The following is an 18,295-nucleotide window of genomic DNA, read 5'->3' as shown; positions in this document are numbered from 1 at the left end:
ATGAACAAGTTACAGAGGTAATGAACAAGTTACAGTGGTAATGAACAAGTTACTACAAGTTACAGTGATAATGAACAAGTTACTGTGGTAATGAACAAGTTACAGAGGTAATGAACAAGTTACAGTGGTAATGAACAAGTTACTGTGGTAATGAACAAGTTACTGTGGTAATGAACAAGTTACTGTGGTAATGAACAAGTTACAGAGATAATGAACAAGTTACAGTGGTAATGAACAAGTTACTGTGGTAATGAACAAGTTACAGAGGTAATGAACAAGTTACAGTGGTAATGAACAAGTTACTGTGGTAATGAACAAGTTACTGTGGTAATGAACAAGTTACTGTGGTAATGAACAAGTTACAGTGGTAATGAACAAGTTACTGTGGTATTGAACAAGTTACGGTGTTAATGAACAAGTTACTGTGGTAATGAACAAGTTACTGTGGTAATGAACAAGTTACGGTGGTAATGAACAAGTTACAGTGGTAATGAACAAGTTACTGTGGTAATGAACAAGTTACAGTGGTAATGAACAAGTTACTGTGGTAATGAACAAGTTACTGTGGTAATGAACAAGTTACAGTGGTAATGAACAAGTTACTGTGGTAATGAACAAGTTACAGTGGTAATGAACAAGTTACTGTGGTAATGAACAAGTTACAGTGGTAATGAACAAGTTACATGTTTTTATCTGGTCACAACCGTAATGAGTTATTTAGACAGACGTGAATTAAGACACAAAAATATTACCTTATATTACAGCAAGATATACATGTAAAAACAAGTTTAAGAAGTTATGTGATATTTAGAGTGGAGAAAGTCAGCGTGTAAGATGGTGGAGATAACCTTTGTTGATATTATGGTACAAGAAATACGTAAACATTACCTCGTTAATGAGACACTCTCTAGGACAGATATAGTGTCCACATGATGGTTAAGTATCAAGTTACAATCCAACCGTGTAATGTGTGGAGACAGCGAAATACTGACAGTACACACATATATGCACACACATAGGGGCCAGGAGGTGTGAATCGACCTCTGAAACCACAAATAGTTGAGTGCAATTAGAGTTGTCAGGAAGTGGAATAGGCTAGAAGTGATGTATTGGAGGCAGGAACCATACGTACTTTGAAGACGAGGTTTGATAAAGCTCATGGAATAGGGAGAGAGAGGATCTAGTAGCGATCAGTGAAGAGGCGAGGCCAGGAGCTATGAATCGACCCCTGCAGCCACAAATAGACAAGTACACTATTTTTCACATTCTACAATCCATATCCATACTCCATTCCGTGTCATTGGTCATAAGTATCAGCATACTCAGATAAAAAACGAAATATCCCCACCTTTTATACCAAAAGATATGGTTGATTCTTAGTCAACTGGACTGTGGTGAGAGTGGCGCCTCTCAGAGTAAAGGCTCCCCACCCCTGCCCAACACATTACTAAGATATAACACAAATTACACCGCTAAGAACAACTGATACCATAACATTATGACAACGTAGCTGATGCATCCCGCACATACAACTGATACCATAACATTATGACAACGTAGCTGATGCATCCCGCACATGACTGTTTACATTTATTTCGTTCCCGACAGTGCGACATCTCAAGTCCTTACAATAATGAAAGTGTGAAACGAAAAAAAAAAAAAAGGCGAAATACATGAGCATATTTCAGCCTCATTCAGTGGGGTCTCTGAGGCAGCAATATACAGATTCATTTTCGCCTGTGTTTAACTTTTATGCCTAGGTGATTCCACACCTGTTATTGATCAGTGTTTATTACTCTCTAATCTAGATACCTTACAATAAGCTTAAACTATCACATCTTCTTACAGAAGACGAGAGCGTCAGCGGCGTTGGTGGTGATGCTGTCAGTGTTGTTGCAGCTGTCGGAGGCAAGACCAGAGAACACCAAAGTCGTCGTTCCAACACTGCTAGAGTCTCCTGCAGAACCCATTATTACCAGCGATATAAAAGATGAAAAAGACATTGTTGTTAACCCAGAAGGCCTTGGTAAAGCCTTCGGCGCGAGTTTACCTGGCTTAGCCGCTGGAGGATCTGGATTTTCAGGAGGAGTTAGTACAGACTTTGCGACGAAATTATCGGTAGGGGTTGGACCAAGTCATGGAGCAGGAGCTGGATTTGCAGCAGGAGCTGGTGTAGGTCACGGAGTAGGAGCTGGTTTAGGTCACGGAGTAGGAGCTGGTGTAGGTCACGGAGTAGGAGCTGGTGTAGGCCACGGAGCAGGAGTTGGATTCTCAGCAGGAGCTGGTGTAGGCCATGGAGCAGGAGCTGGAATCTCAGCTGGTGCAGACTTTGGAGTAGGAGCTGGATTCTCAGCAGGAGGTGCTGTAGACCATAAAGTAGGAGCTGGAATCTCAGCAGGAGCTGGCGTAGGCCATGGGGCAGGATCGGCAGTCATCTCCTCTGTTATCCCCGGAGCGAAGAAAACAACGACCGTCAATGTCGGCGTCCCACACACTGGTGGTGATGGAAATCACGTGGGAAAACTCTTCAGCGTTCTGACACAAGGAGCAGCTGGAGCCACCGGACACTCTTCGGCTGGTGGTGGAGTCTTGAACCTGTTATCCTCACTGGTTGGTGGTATCACCGGAGAAGGAGGTAAAAATATATTGGGTGCTCTTGGACTAGGACCAGAAACTCTCCAGTCTTTTGTTCAGATAGCCTCTTCATCCGCAGATGATATCGCTCGTGAAGCCAATCTGGGACTGAGGTTTGTTGGAGATGAAATTCAGTTTCAAGGGGAACAAAGATTGAAACAAGCCCTACGAGGCGTCCAGCAGGCAGGACGCACAACCGCGCTAGTGGGACAGAACACCTACCGTGGTGTGTTGCAGAAAACAGACTCTCTCAGCGACTTAGCAAGAGGCACAGTACATAATGTTGGTACATATGCAGACAAATCTGTCGCAGCATCGTTCGACAAAGTCTCTGATACCCTTGGCGCCTTCGGCCGTCTGTTCCATGACTTGAAGGTAGCATTCCTTGATAATATCATCAAGAAGGGAGAGGCTGCAAAGGAACTGGTGGACGAGCAGTCTAAGACTAAGGCAGTCGCTGTTGAAGAGATTATTGGCGGTGTAAGAGACGTCACTCGAGACAACATTCGCGCCATAACAGGGTTGAAAAAGAGCGTTAAAAATACTAGGATATAAATCTTCACGTTATTAGTGACGTGTCCCTCAGAATACGAATGGCACTTCGTTAGTCATACAAATCGTGAGTGTATGAGGGAGATCACTATACACTATTACATACCCAGTATTCAAATCAACATTTTCTTATGACGTTTCAGAACTGGTGTTACAGTCTTCATTTGTCAGTAAAACTATGAATGGATTATAGTTTTCGAACACCAGTATATCTGTTGTAGTAATAACAGTATATCTGTTGTAGTAACAACAGTATATATGTTGTAGTAACAACAGTATATCTGCTGTAGTCACAACAACAGTACATCTGTTGTAGCAGCAATAACAGTATATTCGATGTAGTAACAACAACGGTATATCCATTGTTGTTACTACAACGGTATATTCGTTGTAGTAACAACAGCATATCCGTTGTTAGTCACAACAACAGTACATCTGCTGTGGCCATAACAACAGTATATCTATTAGGCTTGAGAATTTTCCCATTAATTTGTTTCGTATATGTCATAAACCACTGTAAAAGGTATGCACATTTTTGATACCTATGCACATCTCCAACTCTGATTATCCCTGTGTCTGATTCCCTATAAACAGTCCAGTTCTGACGTAAATTTACATATCAAGTATTGGCTACATTAAGAGAAACTAACATTCAACAGCAGTGTTTACACAGCTTCTTGAGTTGTCACGACTCTTAACATCAACACCACCAACACCAGTTTGTCACTTTTACTTGGAGAAAGGATGTTGATCCGTCTGTAGCGCTCCAGAACCTGGTGTCTCATGTGCTCTACCAGGAACTGTATCTCCTGGAGGCGATGCTAGCAGACAAGCCAGAAGAAACCTTCCAGCAGCACCCTTGTTATGAAACCACCTGCTGGAGGCGATGCTATCAGACAAGAAAGAAGAAACCTTCCAGCAGCACCCTTGTTATGAAACCACCTGCTGGAGGCGATGCTAGCAGACAAGCCAGAAGAAACCTTCCAGCAGCACCCTTGTTATGAAACCACCTGCTGGAGGCGATGCTAGCAGACAAGCCAGAAGAAACCTTCCAGCAACACCCTTGTTATGAAACCACCTGCTGGAGGCGATGCTAGCAGACAAGCCAGAAGAAACCTTCCAGCACCACCCTTGTTATGAAACCACCTGCTGGAGGCGATGCTATCAGACAAGAAAGAAGAAACCTTCCAGCAGCACCCTTGTTATGAAACCACCTGCTGGAGGCGATGCTAGCAGACAAGCCAGAAGAAACCTTCCAGCAGCACCCTTGTTATGAAACCACCTGCTGGAGGCGATGCTAGCAGACAAGCCAGAAGAAACCTTCCAGCAGCACCCTTGTTATGAAACCACCTGCTGGAGGCGATGCTATCAGACAAGCCAGAAGAAACCTTCCAGCAGCACCCTTGTTATGAAACCACCTGCTGGAGGCGATGCTATCAGACAAGCCAGAAGAAACCTTCCAGCAACACCCTTGTTATGAAACCACCTGCTGGAGGCGATGCTATCAGACAAGCCAGAAGAAACCTTCCAGCAGCACCCTTGTTATGAAACCACCTGCTGGAGGCGATGCTAGCAGACAAGCCAGAAGAAACCTTCCAGCAGCACCCTTGTTATGAAACCACCTGCTGGAGGCGATGCTAGCAGACAAGCCAGAAGAAACCCTCCACCTTCGTTATGGAACCATAAAACATCTCATTCTCTACAGAATCAAATCATCTTTACCCAAACATCAATATACTGAACCTCTTGTGTTCTTCTTACTCTTAAAACAAAGCTTATACAATATACTGAGTGTATCATTATTCCTTGATGCCGGCGATGGGCTCTTGATCCAAGAAATTTTATCCCGTCTCCCCTTCCTTGGATCGAACCTGATTGCCTCCCATTCCCTAGGTGCTATTTAGGCCCTTAAGGGTTTAGCAGTACCCATAAATACAAGATGTATTTGAGTCACTGCACGATCAGAGATAGTTATCCCTGTGTTTTATAAGCCCAGTCTCCTCGACGATGCAACATTCCCCCAATGAAAAGCAGGGGCACCACTAGCACGATAAGAGGCAACACAATAAGTGTCAGGGGCCCAATACTGTTCAACTGCTTCCCAGCATACATACGAGGGGGGGTTACCAATAGACCCATGACTGTCTTCAAGAAGGCACTGGACAGGCACCTAAAGTCAGTACCTGACCAGCCGTGCTGTGGTTCGTTCGTCGGGTTGCCTAAGGCCAACAGTAACAGCCTGGTTGATCAGGCCCTGATCCACCATGAGGTCACAGACCGGGGGGGGGGGTGACCCCCGAAACCCTCTCCAGGTGTGTATGTTTGTGTGTATGAAATTCTCTATGTATGTTCACTTTTATATGTGCATGTGTCCGCATATGGAAGAGGTCACAGTATAACGTGTGATTGTAAATATGATAAAAATACCACAGTGAAAAATGGGAAAATCTGAGGGATAATTATCCCTCTGAAGATATGTGTCAGCAGGTGAAAGCACTCAGATTTTGCTTCCTATTTTCACTGTGGTATTCTTTTCATGTATGCATACGATAAGATTTCGTTCGGATTTTTAACCCCGGAGGGTTAGCCACCCAGGATAACCCAAGAAAGTCAGTGCGTCATCGAGGACTGTCTAACTTATTTCCATTGGGGTCCTTAATCTTGTCCCCCAGGATGCGACCCACACCAGTCGACTAACACCCAGGTACCTATTTGCTGCTAGGTGAACAGGACAACAGGTGTAAGGAAACGTGTCGGAATTTCCACCCGCCGGGAATCGAACCCGGGCCCTCCGTGTGTGAAGCGGGAGCTTTAGCCACCAGACCACCGGGCATATATGTATTTACATGTGTAGTTTTTTGTATGTTTGCATCTGCATGTTGCATTGCAATTTTATGACCACCCTTCAGTATTCCTCTGTATGCACTGAGGCAGAGGAGGTTGTTGGGTTTATGGAATACGGGGATACCTTCCTCTGATCGTCCAGAGACTGTAATACTTATTAATGAGCCTAGTGAGAGACTGGCTCCATCCAGGTGGTGTAAGTATAACATCACAACAGCTGAAGTCTGCCTCTCACATAGACGTTTGACAAATGTAAGTGGCAGTAAATCTGGGGCCCCATACAGCTGCACCGCCCTGTTACTCTGGTTGTTACAGAGAATATGCAAGAAGTGCTTATGTGGCTGGTACGGTTGTAAGGGGGAAATCAAAGACAGAGTAACGATAATATGTTAATTAGACACATGTGTAACAGTTGGCCATCTTTATTGATGAAACATTTCGCCACACAGTGGCTTCATCAGTCCTGTACAAAGAAGAATGGCGAATATCAGAAGAATTTTGAGGTAATCAGTTGGACATGTGTCTGATTTACCAACTTGTCATTTCTCTGAACATTTATCTACAGTAATAATGTGCTCTCCTCGAACCACTCGATTCTTCACTCTCAATCGACACCACAACATCTACAGACGATCGAATATGAACTGAATTGTAAACATAGGATTTAATTCTCTCATTGTTCCCAACACCTTACAGTGATGAAGGTCGAATAAATTGTGACCTGTTCAGTATAGATATCCCCTGCCCTCCTGAGCACTGTTACAGCTGGGGTATGTGGCATCCCCTGCCCTCCTGAGCACTGTTACAGCTGGGGTACATGGCATCCCCTGCCTTCCTGAGCACTGTTACAGCTGGGGTATATGGCATCCCTTGCCCTCCCGAGCACTGTTACAGCTGGGGTACATGGCATCCCCTGCCTTCCTGAGCACTGTTACAGCTGGGGTATATGGCATCCCTTGCCCTCCCGAGCAATGTTACAGCTGGGGTACATGGCATCCCTTGCCCTCCCGAGCACTGTTACAGCTGGGGTATATGGCATCCCCTGCCCTCCCGAGCAATGTTACAGCTGGGGTACATGGCATCCCTTGCCCTCCCGAGCACTGTTACAGCTGGGGTATATGGCATCCCCTGCCCTCCCGAGCAATGTTACAGCTGGGGTACATGGCATCCCCTGCACTCCCGAGCACTGTTACAGCTGGGGTACATGGCATCCCCTGCCCTCCCGAGCACTGTTACAGCTGGGGTACATGGCATCCCCTGCCCTCCCGAGCACTGTTACAGCTGGGGTACATGGCATCCCCTGCCCTCCTGAGCACTGTTACCTGGGGTATGTGGAGCTGAGCACTGTTACAGCTGGGGTACATGGCATCCCCTTCCCTCCCGAGCACTGTTACAGCTGGGGTATATGGCATCCCCTGCCCTCCTGAGCACTGTTACAGCTGGGGTACATGGCATCTGTTACCCTGCCCTCCCGAGCACTGTTACAGCTGGGGTATATGGCATCCCCTGCCCTCCCGAGCACTGTTACAGCTGGGGTACATGGCATCCCCTGCCCTCCCGAGCACTGTTACAGCTGGGGTACATGGCATCCCCTGCCCTCCCGAGCACTGTTACAGCTGGGGTACATGGCATCCCCTGCCCTCCCGAGCACTGTTACAGCTGGGGTACATGGCATCCCCTGCCCTCCCGAGCAATGTTACAGCTGGGGTACATGGCATCCCCTGCCCTCCCGAGCACTGTTACAGCTGGGGTACATGGCATCCCCTGCCCTCCTGAGCACTGTTACAGCTGGGGTACATGGCATCCCCTGCCCTCCTGAGCACTGTTACAGCTGGGGTATGTGGCATCCCCTGCCCTCCTGAGCACTGTTACAGCTGGGGTACATGGCATCCCCTGCCCTCCCGAGCAATGTTACAGCTGGGGTACATGGCATCCCCTGCCCTCCCGAGCAATGTTACAGCTGGGGTACATGGCATCCCCTGCCCTCCCGAGCAATGTTACAGCTGGGGTACATGGCATCCCCTGCCCTCCCGAGCAATGTTACAGCTGGGGTACATGGCATCCCCTGCACTCCCGAGCACTGTTACAGCTGGGGTACATGGCATCCCCTGCCCTCCCGAGCAATGTTACAGCTGGGGTACATGGCATCCCCTGCCCTCCCGAGCACTGTTACAGCTGGGGTACATGGCATCCCCTGCCCTCCCGAGCACTGTTACAGCTGGGGTACATTGCATCCCCTGCCCTCCCGAGCACTGTTACAGCTGGGGTACATTGCATCCCCTGCCCTCCCGAGCACTGTTACAGCTGGGGTACATGGCATCCCCTGCCCTCCCGAGCAATGTTACAGCTGGGGTACATTGCATCCCCTGCCCTCCCGAGCACTGTTACAGCTGGGGTACATGTCATCCCCTGCCCTCCCGAGCACTGTTACAGCTGGGGTACATGGCATAAGTAAGTTTATTCACAAATACAGTTACATAGATTATCATACATAGCAGCATATGTGTAGAGAACCTAGGATAACCCTCGGATGGATAGTATGCCATCATGGCACTAGAAAACTAGTGCCATCCTACCCAGCTGGCACTGCTCGACAAAACAGTACTGAACTTTAAAAGGCCCTTAGTCACTGTGGTAGGGAGGGACAGCAGAGAGTAGAGCTAACAAAGGTCCTGGACACTAATGCAAAATTTTTAAAAGTATATAGATCACTTAAGAAAAACCAAGCAACTGATCACCCTAATACCAACAAGTGGTACAGTAATGTTTGAATATACTCACTAGTAATAATAAAATAATAATAATCATTATTACTACCAGTACATGTATAACGTATATAGACCATAGCTGACATCAGTGACATACTACTATATAGAAAGTCCCTTGTTATGCTGAGGGTTCGATTCCTGGCGAGAGTAGAAACATTGGGCGTGTTTCCTTACACCGGTTGTCTATGTTCAACCATTAGTAAAATGGGTACCTGGGTGTTAGTGGACTGGTGTGGGTCACATCCTGGGTGTTAGTGGACTGGTGTGGGTCACATCCTGGGTGTTAGTGGACTGGTGTGGGTCGCATCCTGGGTGTTAGTGGACATCCTGGGTGTTAGTGGACTGGTGTGGGTCACATCCTGGGTGTTAGTGGACTGGTGTGGGTCACATCCTGGGCACTGGGTGTTAGTGGACTGGTGTGGGTCACATCCTGGGTGTTAGTGGACTGGTGTGGGTCGCATCCCTCACATCCTGGGTGTTAGTGGCGGGTCACATCCTGGGTGTTAGTGGACTGGTGTGGGTCATATCTTGGGTGTTAGTGGAGCATCCATCACATCCTGGGTGTTAGTGGACTGGTGTGGGTCGCGACTTTCCTGGGTGTTAATGGATCGCATCCTGGGTGTTAGTAGATCACATCCTATGTTGCGGGAAATGCTCAGCATGACTTTCTATATAGTAGTAACTGATGATCTGTATACCTTGTACATGTACTGGTAGTAAATAAAGATATTATTATTATTCCGCCAAATATGGGTGAGAATTTAAACTGAGCAAGGCACAGTTTTCTCAGTCCATACTGACTTTGTTGGTGTTATAACCAGGTGTGCAGGCCACTAGACTACCAGGTGTGCAGGCCACTAGACTACCAGGTGTGCAGGCCACTAGACTACCAGGTGTGCAGGCCACTAGACTACCAGGTGTGCAGGCCACTAGACTACCAGGTGTGCAGGCCACTAGACTACCAGGTGTGCAGGCCACTAGACTACCAGGTGTGCAGGCCACTAGACTACCAGGTGTGCAGGCCACTAGACTACACTTGTGCTCGTAATATTTCCTGATCCAGTTGATATTCACATTATCTACCAGTGTTGAGCCCACACACCTGGTGTGACCTTGGGTGGTACTGTGGTTCCCTCCAGGTCGCCGAGCTGCCTAGTAAATCTCTGGCATTTCTTCAGGGTGTCTGATGCTTAACTTTCTTAGCAAGAGATAATGGATCTTCTGCTAGGATAATGACCCAAAAATTAGAGTATATGCTCCGTGGCTGCTTGACACCTGGTTAGGTTAGGTCAGATTTGTCAGGAAACACGACAAGTGTTCCCTGACGCGGGTCTTAGTCAGATGATGACCCGCCACCGGAGCTTTTAGTTATCTGACCGAGGCCTTCCGCTGGCTTACCGATCCACCCCTTTAAAAATAATGGTCATTTATAACCAAATGATACACAGTTTTTTTTGACACCTGGTCATGTATTCTCTCTAAATACCCTGAACTTACAAATTATTCTGTACAACATTTTGCAAGATACTTAACAGTGTCTCAGACTTACTGATTAACTCGTATTAATATTGGCATTAATTATAATAATAAATTAATTATTATAATAAATTAATTATAATAATAAATGATAATTAGAGCATTAACCTACCACAGAAAAATAAATTAATATAATATATTTTAAGCTATGTAACATTCTAATGAAAACATATTGGAACATCCTGATCAATATTTATTATTATTATAATCATGGGGGAGCGCTAAACCCGTATGATTATACAGTACCTGTGTGGGGGGGGGGGTGGAAGGCATTCAGGCTTAATTCAGGGAGCTGGAGCACAGATCCAATTCCCTAGATCAAGAGCCCCTCACCAGCATCAAGGAACCTTCCTTGAGGGGTTCCTGAACACCGTCAAGCTTCTCAGTCGGCAGTTTGAGAAGAATAATACGAAAATAACTTCAACTGAATTTTATTGAATTAAGACTCGGGGAGACTGACACCAGTCAGTCCATCTATCATCAGTCTATCATGCAGGAGGAGCCACATGTCTATCATGCAGGAGGAGCCACATGTCTATCATGCAGGAGGAGCCACATGTCTATCATGCAGGAGGAGCCACATGTCTATCATGCAGGAGGAGCCACATATCTTTCATGCAGGAGGAGCCACATGTCTATCATGCAGGAGGAGCCACATGTCTATCATGCAGGAGGAGCCACATGTCTATCATGCAGGAGGAGCCACATGTCTATTTATTTATTTATTTATTTATTTACAATTTGAGCATACATACAGAGGTACAAAAAAATACAGATAAGAGCAGCATGCCAAAGCCACTTATACTATGCATAGCATTACGGGCTGGCTTAAAACTAACTTAAGATTAACTAAGCAATGATGAAATCAGTGATAAAACATTAATGTAAACAGATAACTATAAAGCACAAGTGAGTATTACAAAGACAGGTCATATGGTTGCTTGCATTGTTGTACATTCAGTCGTATGGAGTATTCTGTTAGATTGGGTTTTAGGTTTAACATTTATGTGATATAATTGTGAGTAACATTTAGGATATACAATTTATAAGGTTCAGTTATTCTGTATTTATTTGGTTTTGGGTGAGTAAGTGATCTTTGAGAAGAGACTTGAATTTATAAACAGGTAGTGTTTCTTTTATATTTACAGGTAATGAATTCCAGATTTTAGGGCCTTTTATGTGCATTGAGTTTTTGCATAGTGTGAGATGGACACGAGGAACATCAAAGAGTGATCTGTGCCTTGTGTTATGGTCATGTGTTCTGTTGAGGTTGGCAAGGAGATGTTTGAGGGGAGGGTTAATATCAGAGTTAAGTGTTCTATGTATGTAATAGGTGCAGTAATAAGTATGGATGTTTTGTATGGTGAGTAGGTTGAGTGTTTTGAATATTGGTGGAGTGTGCTGCCTGTAGTGAGGATTTGTTATCATTCTAACTGCAGCCTTTTGTTGGGTAATCAGTGGTCTGAGATGGTTAATTGTTGTTGAGCCCCATGCACAAATTCCATAGGTGAGATAGGGGTAAATAAGAGAGTGATATAGGGCCAGGAGGGCTGACTGTGGAACATAGTACCGTATCTTCGATAGTATGCCTACAGTCTTGGAAATTTTCTTAGAAATTTGTTGTATATGTGTATGAAATTTGAGTCTATTATCAAGGTGGATTCCTAAGAATTTTCCCTCTGTTAACTTTGTGATAGGTGATCTGTTTATCGTTATGTTAAGAGGGACATCTGTAGCTCTGCTACCAAACTGAATGAAGTAGGTTTTGTCAATGTTTAGTGTAAGTTTGTTAATCATCATCCAGGTAGATATTTTCTGTAATTCGGTATTTACAGTATTGGCTAGCGTGACTGGGCTCGGGTGAGAGAAGACGTATGTGGTGCCATCTGCAAATAGTGTGGGTTTGAGTAATTGCGAAGCATTTGGAAGGTCGTTTATGTATAGGAGAAAGAGAAGAGGGCCAAGGACACTTCCCTGTGGGACACCAACTGTAATTGGCTGTGAATAAGAGTTTGCCCCATTTGCGTACACATATTGGCTTCTGTTGCTGAGGTAAGACTTGAGGTAGTTGAGGGAGTGCCCTCTTATACCATAGTGTGACAATTTTACGTGGAGCAAGTCATGGTCAACTGTATCAAAAGCTTTACGTAAGTCAATGAAGATCCCCAGTGGGACTTCTTTTTTCTCTATTGCAGTGTATATATGTTCTAGCATGTGTATAATAGCATCATTAGTATTTTTATTAGGCCTGAATCCAAATTGGCAGGGGTTGAGTATGTTTTGGGAGATAAGGTAGGAGTAGATTCGTTTATGAATTAATTTTTCGAAGATTTTTGAGAGAGGGTGTAAATTGGATATTGGCCTATAGTTATTCAACTCTGTTTGGTCTCCTCCTTTGTGGATCGGGGTGACCCTTGCTATTTTGAGTACTGTAGGGAAGGTGGAGGATTCAGTGGATTTGTTAAAGAGTGTTGCAATGATTGGTGATAGCACTTGTGACACTTTTTTGTATATAAAGGGTGGTAAGGTATTTAAATCTCCTGCCTTGTTTTTTAGTGCGTTGATAATAAGGGAGACTTCGTATGGGTTAGTCGGAGCTAGGAACAGTGTGTTCGGGTAGTTGCTGGTGAGGTAGTCATTTGGTGGGGTATCTGAGCTTGGGATTTTATTGGCAAGGTTTTGACCTATAGTGGAGAAGAAATCATTGAGTCTGTTTGCTGTTTCTGTTGGTGGGAGTTGGGGTTCATCTGATTTTGCTAATTTTATTTCGCTATTTCGTGATATCTTTTTTGTTCCCAGAATTTCTGATAGGGTTTTCCAGGTCTTTTTTATATCACCTCGTAAGTTGGATAATCTGTTCTCATAATACAATTTTTTTGCCCTTCTTATCAGGCTGGTTAGGATTGACGAGTAACGTTTTGTTTGGTCTCTGGTTATGTGACCCATTCTGTACTGTTTTTCATATCGGTGTTTTGTATTTATGGATTTGAGAATGCTGGGTGTTAGCCAGGGACTGTTCAGTCTCTTAGCTGTCATCTGTTTAGTTTTTTTAGGGCAGTGCTTGTTATAGAGGTATTGGTTTTTTTTTTAGAAAATTATTAATACATTCGTCAATATCTGTATAGATTTCTAGCTCAGTGTGCCAGTCAATGTTTGTTACTGCTGTTGTGAAGTTATTAATGGCTGCCTCATTGTGAAGTCTGAAGGTGACTTTATTAGTGTCTTGGGGTATTTTACCAAGAGTCGTTATGAGGAAAGTAGGGTAGTGGTCTGTGGTATTATCTGTAATTATGCCTGATTTTAAAGGGGATATGGTGTTGGTCCAGATGTGGTCAAGTAGGGAAACACTAGTCTCTGTAACTCTTGTAGGTTTTGTTACTGTTGGTAGTAACATACAGTTACTCATTGTGTTTGTGAATTCAGTAACGTGTGGGTCCTGGTCTTGCAGGAGATTTATATTGAAGTCACCTGAGAGTAGTAAGTGATCTTTGTTCATGCGTGCATCAGTTATCATACTTCCTAGGTTTTGACTAAATTGGCTAATGTTTGATTGTGGAACTCTGTAGATGTTTATCAATGTGAGAGGTTTTTGTAGGTACTTGGATTTGAATTTAGCTATTATATATTCCCCATGTTCATCCCTTGTGCAAGTATTAGTGATACATTCTAGTTGGTCTGAGTAGTATATGGCTGTGCTACCCCCGTGTTGGTCTGGCCTACAGTTGTGTATGGCTGTGTAACCAGGAATGGCATAGACATCTGTAGTATCAGGCTTTAGCCAGGTTTCAGTTAGTGTAATGATGGACATATTGGCATGTAAGGAATTTAGTAATGCTATGAGGTCATCGTAATGCTTGCTTAAAGATCTGATATTGTAGTTAAAGATAGTTATGTTGTTGTTGGCTCTGAGAAGTGCCTTTGATTGTTCTGCAGTGTAGTAATTACAGTAACTGTTTGATTCATTTAAGTCATTAAATAAGAGGTTGGTATCAGGATCAATGCTTGTAATCATAAGATTTGTAGTGAATCTATAGTTAGAATTAAGTATAAAACAAAGTAAATAGTCTTAAGCTAAAAAAAATAGCACCTGAATTATTTAACAAATGTAAAATAATGAGCTAAGGTAGTTTTTTTTTTTTTTTTAAGCTAAAATAAAGGAGACAATATAAAAGGGACTAATACAAATAAAATGATGATCAAATAATGGAGCTTGGGAATATGATAGTAGGTAGTACTATAAAGGTAATTTTTTAAAGTTAGAATTATAGTATAAAATTATAATATAAAAGGGACTAATATAAGTTGTGGTAAACAATAAAGTGGCAATCAAATAAATGAGCTTTGGAATATAATGGCAAAATTGTGAACTTATTCTACTTTAGCACCTGAGAATAGCACCTTGATTATTTTAACAATTGTGAATATATAAACTAGGGTAGTTATATAAAGCTAGAATAAAGGAGAAAATATATAAGGGACTAAAATTAAGTAATGGTAAACAAAGTTAAATGGACAGATGGTAGGAATTATAATATAAACTTATAATATAAAAATACAATTTGAAATGGTACTTGCAATTGCACTAGAGTCTGGTATAGGTTGTTGACAAGATCAAGATTATAACTAGATTTAAATTGACAAAATAAAATTCACAATTAAAGTACCAAAAGAATAATAGTAAAAAAATAACAATGGTAATGTCTTGGTTATAATATGATAGTAAGATGGTAGACAGGTACCCAGGTACACAGGTACACAGGTACACAGGTACACAGGTACAAAGGATAATATAAAGGTTGGGGTTGAATATACAAACTTGAAAATTTGGCAACAAAATGTTATGGGAAGTATAAAATAATGTTTAATGTACAAAAGTAAAATTGACTGGTAGTAAATATGGTGTTTAATAAAATTTTAGTAAGTAATAATGATTACAAAAAAGTGAAAAAGTAATGTTTATTTCATTCAATATTGCACTGGTAGTTATACTTGAGGTTATATGGCAGTACAAGGTGATTAAGAGTAATCTAAGATAGTAAATGTGGTATTAAAACAGGTAAAGGTAATTAGACAAGTAATGGTCATTAAATGTCAAAAATGTTAAGAGTAAATTGAAATTTTAGTAAAAATTATAATTATTAATTTTAGTAAGTAATATCATGCAGGAGGAGCCACATGTCTATCATGCAGGGGAAGCCACATGTCTATCATGCAGGGGAAGCCACATGTCTATCATGCAGGGGAAGCCACATGTCTATCATGCAGGGGAAGCCACATGTCTATCATGCAGGGGAAGCCACATGTCTATCATGCAGGGGAAGCCACATGTCTATCATGCAGGGGAAGCCACATGTCTATCATGCAGGGGAAGCCACATGTCTATCATGCAGGGGAAGCCACATGTCTATCATGCAGGGGAAGCCACATGTCTATCATGCAGGGGAAGCCACATGTCTATCATGCAGGGGAAGCCACATGTCTATCATGCAGGGGAAGCCACATGTCTATCATGCAGGGGAAGCCACATGTCTATCATGCAGGAGGAGCCACATGTCTATCATGCAGGGGGAGCCACATGTCTATCATGCAGGAGGAGCCACATGTCTATCATGCAGGGGAAGCCACATGTCTATCATGCAGGGGAAGCCACATGTCTATCATGCAGGGGAAGCCACATGTCTATCATGCAGGGGAAGCCACATGTCTATCATGCAGGGGAAGCCACATGTCTATCATGCAGGGGGAGCCACATGTCTATCATGCAGGAGGAGCCACATGTCTATCATGCAGGAGGAGCCACATGTCTATCATGCAGGAGGAGCCACATGTCTATCATGCAGGAGGAGCCACATGTCTATCATGCAGGAGGAGCCACATGTCTATCATGCAGGGGAAGCCACATGTCTATCATGCAGGGGAAGCCACATGTCTATCATGCAGGGGAAGCCACATGTCTATCATGCAGGGGAAGCCACATGTCTATCATGCAGGGGAAGCCACATGTCTATCATGCAGGGGAAGCCACATGTCTATCATGCAGGGGAAGCCACATGTCTATCATGCAGGGGAAGCCACATGTCTATCATGCAGGAGGAGCCACATGTCTATCATGCAGGAGGAGCCACATGTCTATCATGCAGGAGGAGCCACATGTCTATCATGCAGGAGGAGCCACATGTCTATCATGCAGGAGGAGCCACATGTCTATCATGCAGGAGGAGCCACATGTCTATCATGCAGGAGGAGCCACATGTTTATCATGCAGGAGGAGCCACATGTCTATGTTACATCCAGCAGGATAAGAACACTCTTGGATGTCACTAATGGAGGACACCAATGGAAATAAGTCACTCTGTCTGACTTTTTTGGGTTATCCCAGGTTCTGTACACATATTCTGCTATGTATGATAATTCTATGTAACTGTATTTGTGTATACCTGAATAAACTTACTTGCTTACAAGTGGCCCGGTGGCCTGGTGGCTAAAGCTCCCGCTTCACACACGGAGGGCCAGGGTTCGATTCCCGGCGGGTGGAAACATTTCGACACGTTTCCTTACACTATTCTCCTGTTCACCTAGCAGCAAATAGGTACCTGGGTGTTAGTCGACTGGTGTGGGTCGCATCCTGGGGGACAAGATTAAGGACCACAATGGAAATAAGTTAGACAGTCCTCGATGATGCACTGACTTTCTTGGGTTATCCTGGGTGGCTAACCCTCCGGGGTTAAAAATCCGAACGAAATCTTATCTTACTTATCGCCCGGCTCCGGCTGGGTTACAAGTATCTATGGCAGGTTAAATTACCACCACCAGATTTATTTATTTTTGTTTGGACATGACACATAGTTGTACAAAGAAATATAATAATTGGGTGTACGTGCCAAAAGCCGCTTGTATGTACAGCATTATGGGAAAGCTGAAAATTAACTTAAGATTAACTAAGTAATGATATATTCAGTGGTGAAAATTACAGGTAACAAATTACAAGATTAAGTACAAGTGGAATGTACACTTTGCCAGATGGACTATTGTCACACCCTGCGTCATTATGTACTGGAGTGCGTCACACCCTGAGTCATTATGTACTGGAGTGCGTCACACCCTGAGTCATTATGTACTGGAGTGCGTCACACCCTGCGTCATTATGTACTGGAGTGTGTCACACCCTGCGTCATTATGTACTGGAGTGTGTCACACCCTGCGTCATTATGTACTGGAGTGTGTCACACCCTGCGTCATTATGTACTGGAGTGCGTCACACCCTGCGTCATTATGTACTGGAGTGCGTCACACCCTGCGTCATTATGTACTGGAGTGCGTCACACCCTGCGTCATTATGTACTGGAGTGCATCACACCCTGCGTCATTATGTACTGGAGTGCGTCACACCCTGCGTCATTATGTACTGGAGTGCATCACACCCTGAGTCATTATGTACTGGAGTGCATCACACCCTGAGTCATTATGTACTGGAGTGCGTCACACCCTGAGTCATTATGTACTGGAGTGCATCACACCCTGAGTCATTATGTACTGGAGTGCGTCACACCCTGAGTCATTATGTACTGGAGTGCGTCACACCCTGTGTCATTATGTACTGGAGTGCATCACACCCTGAGTCATTATGTACTGGAGTGCATCACACAATACTAGGACCATTGCGTGACAGTGTCAGCGTGCCTCGTTGTGCTCCCGGTTTTCTGGTGTTTTCACGGTCGCTCTTACGTGCTAGAACTTTAATTTGTGTCATCAATCCTATACGATACATCCCTCTAGCGCCTGGAACCAATCTTGGGCGGAAAACATTATATACTGAGTAAAAAAAGGAGAATTGTGTGCACTACCTAACAGAGTTTACTGCCAGAGGGGAATCATAGGCCTGTCCCGTGTGGAAAAATAATAATAATTGAACTTTGTGTCAGAGGAAAGAAAGTCTCCCTGAAAGCATTGAGTATACATAG

The 18,295-nt window shown here is 43.8% G+C and overlaps 1 protein-coding gene across 1 annotated transcript in view; it reads left to right on the top strand.

Annotated features, from left to right (window-relative positions):
- Nucleotides 1-4,973, top strand: part of LOC128696303 (fibroin heavy chain-like) — a 37,234-nt gene extending 32,261 nt beyond the window's left edge. The window contains exon 2 of the mRNA XM_053787485.2: nucleotides 1,849-4,973. Coding sequence (XP_053643460.1) covers nucleotides 1,849-3,189 — 1,341 coding nt within the window. The 3' untranslated portion in view covers nucleotides 3,190-4,973. The remainder of the gene's footprint in view (nucleotides 1-1,848) is intronic.
- The last annotated feature ends 13,322 nt before the right edge of the window (nucleotides 4,974-18,295 follow it).

This window comes from Cherax quadricarinatus, chromosome 85 (genome assembly GCF_038502225.1).
Source record: "Cherax quadricarinatus isolate ZL_2023a chromosome 85, ASM3850222v1, whole genome shotgun sequence".
In the NCBI taxonomy this organism is placed as follows: Eukaryota; Metazoa; Arthropoda; class Malacostraca; order Decapoda; family Parastacidae; genus Cherax; species Cherax quadricarinatus.
Note: the sequence above shows the minus strand (reverse complement) of the source record. Positions and strands in the feature narration are given on the sequence as shown.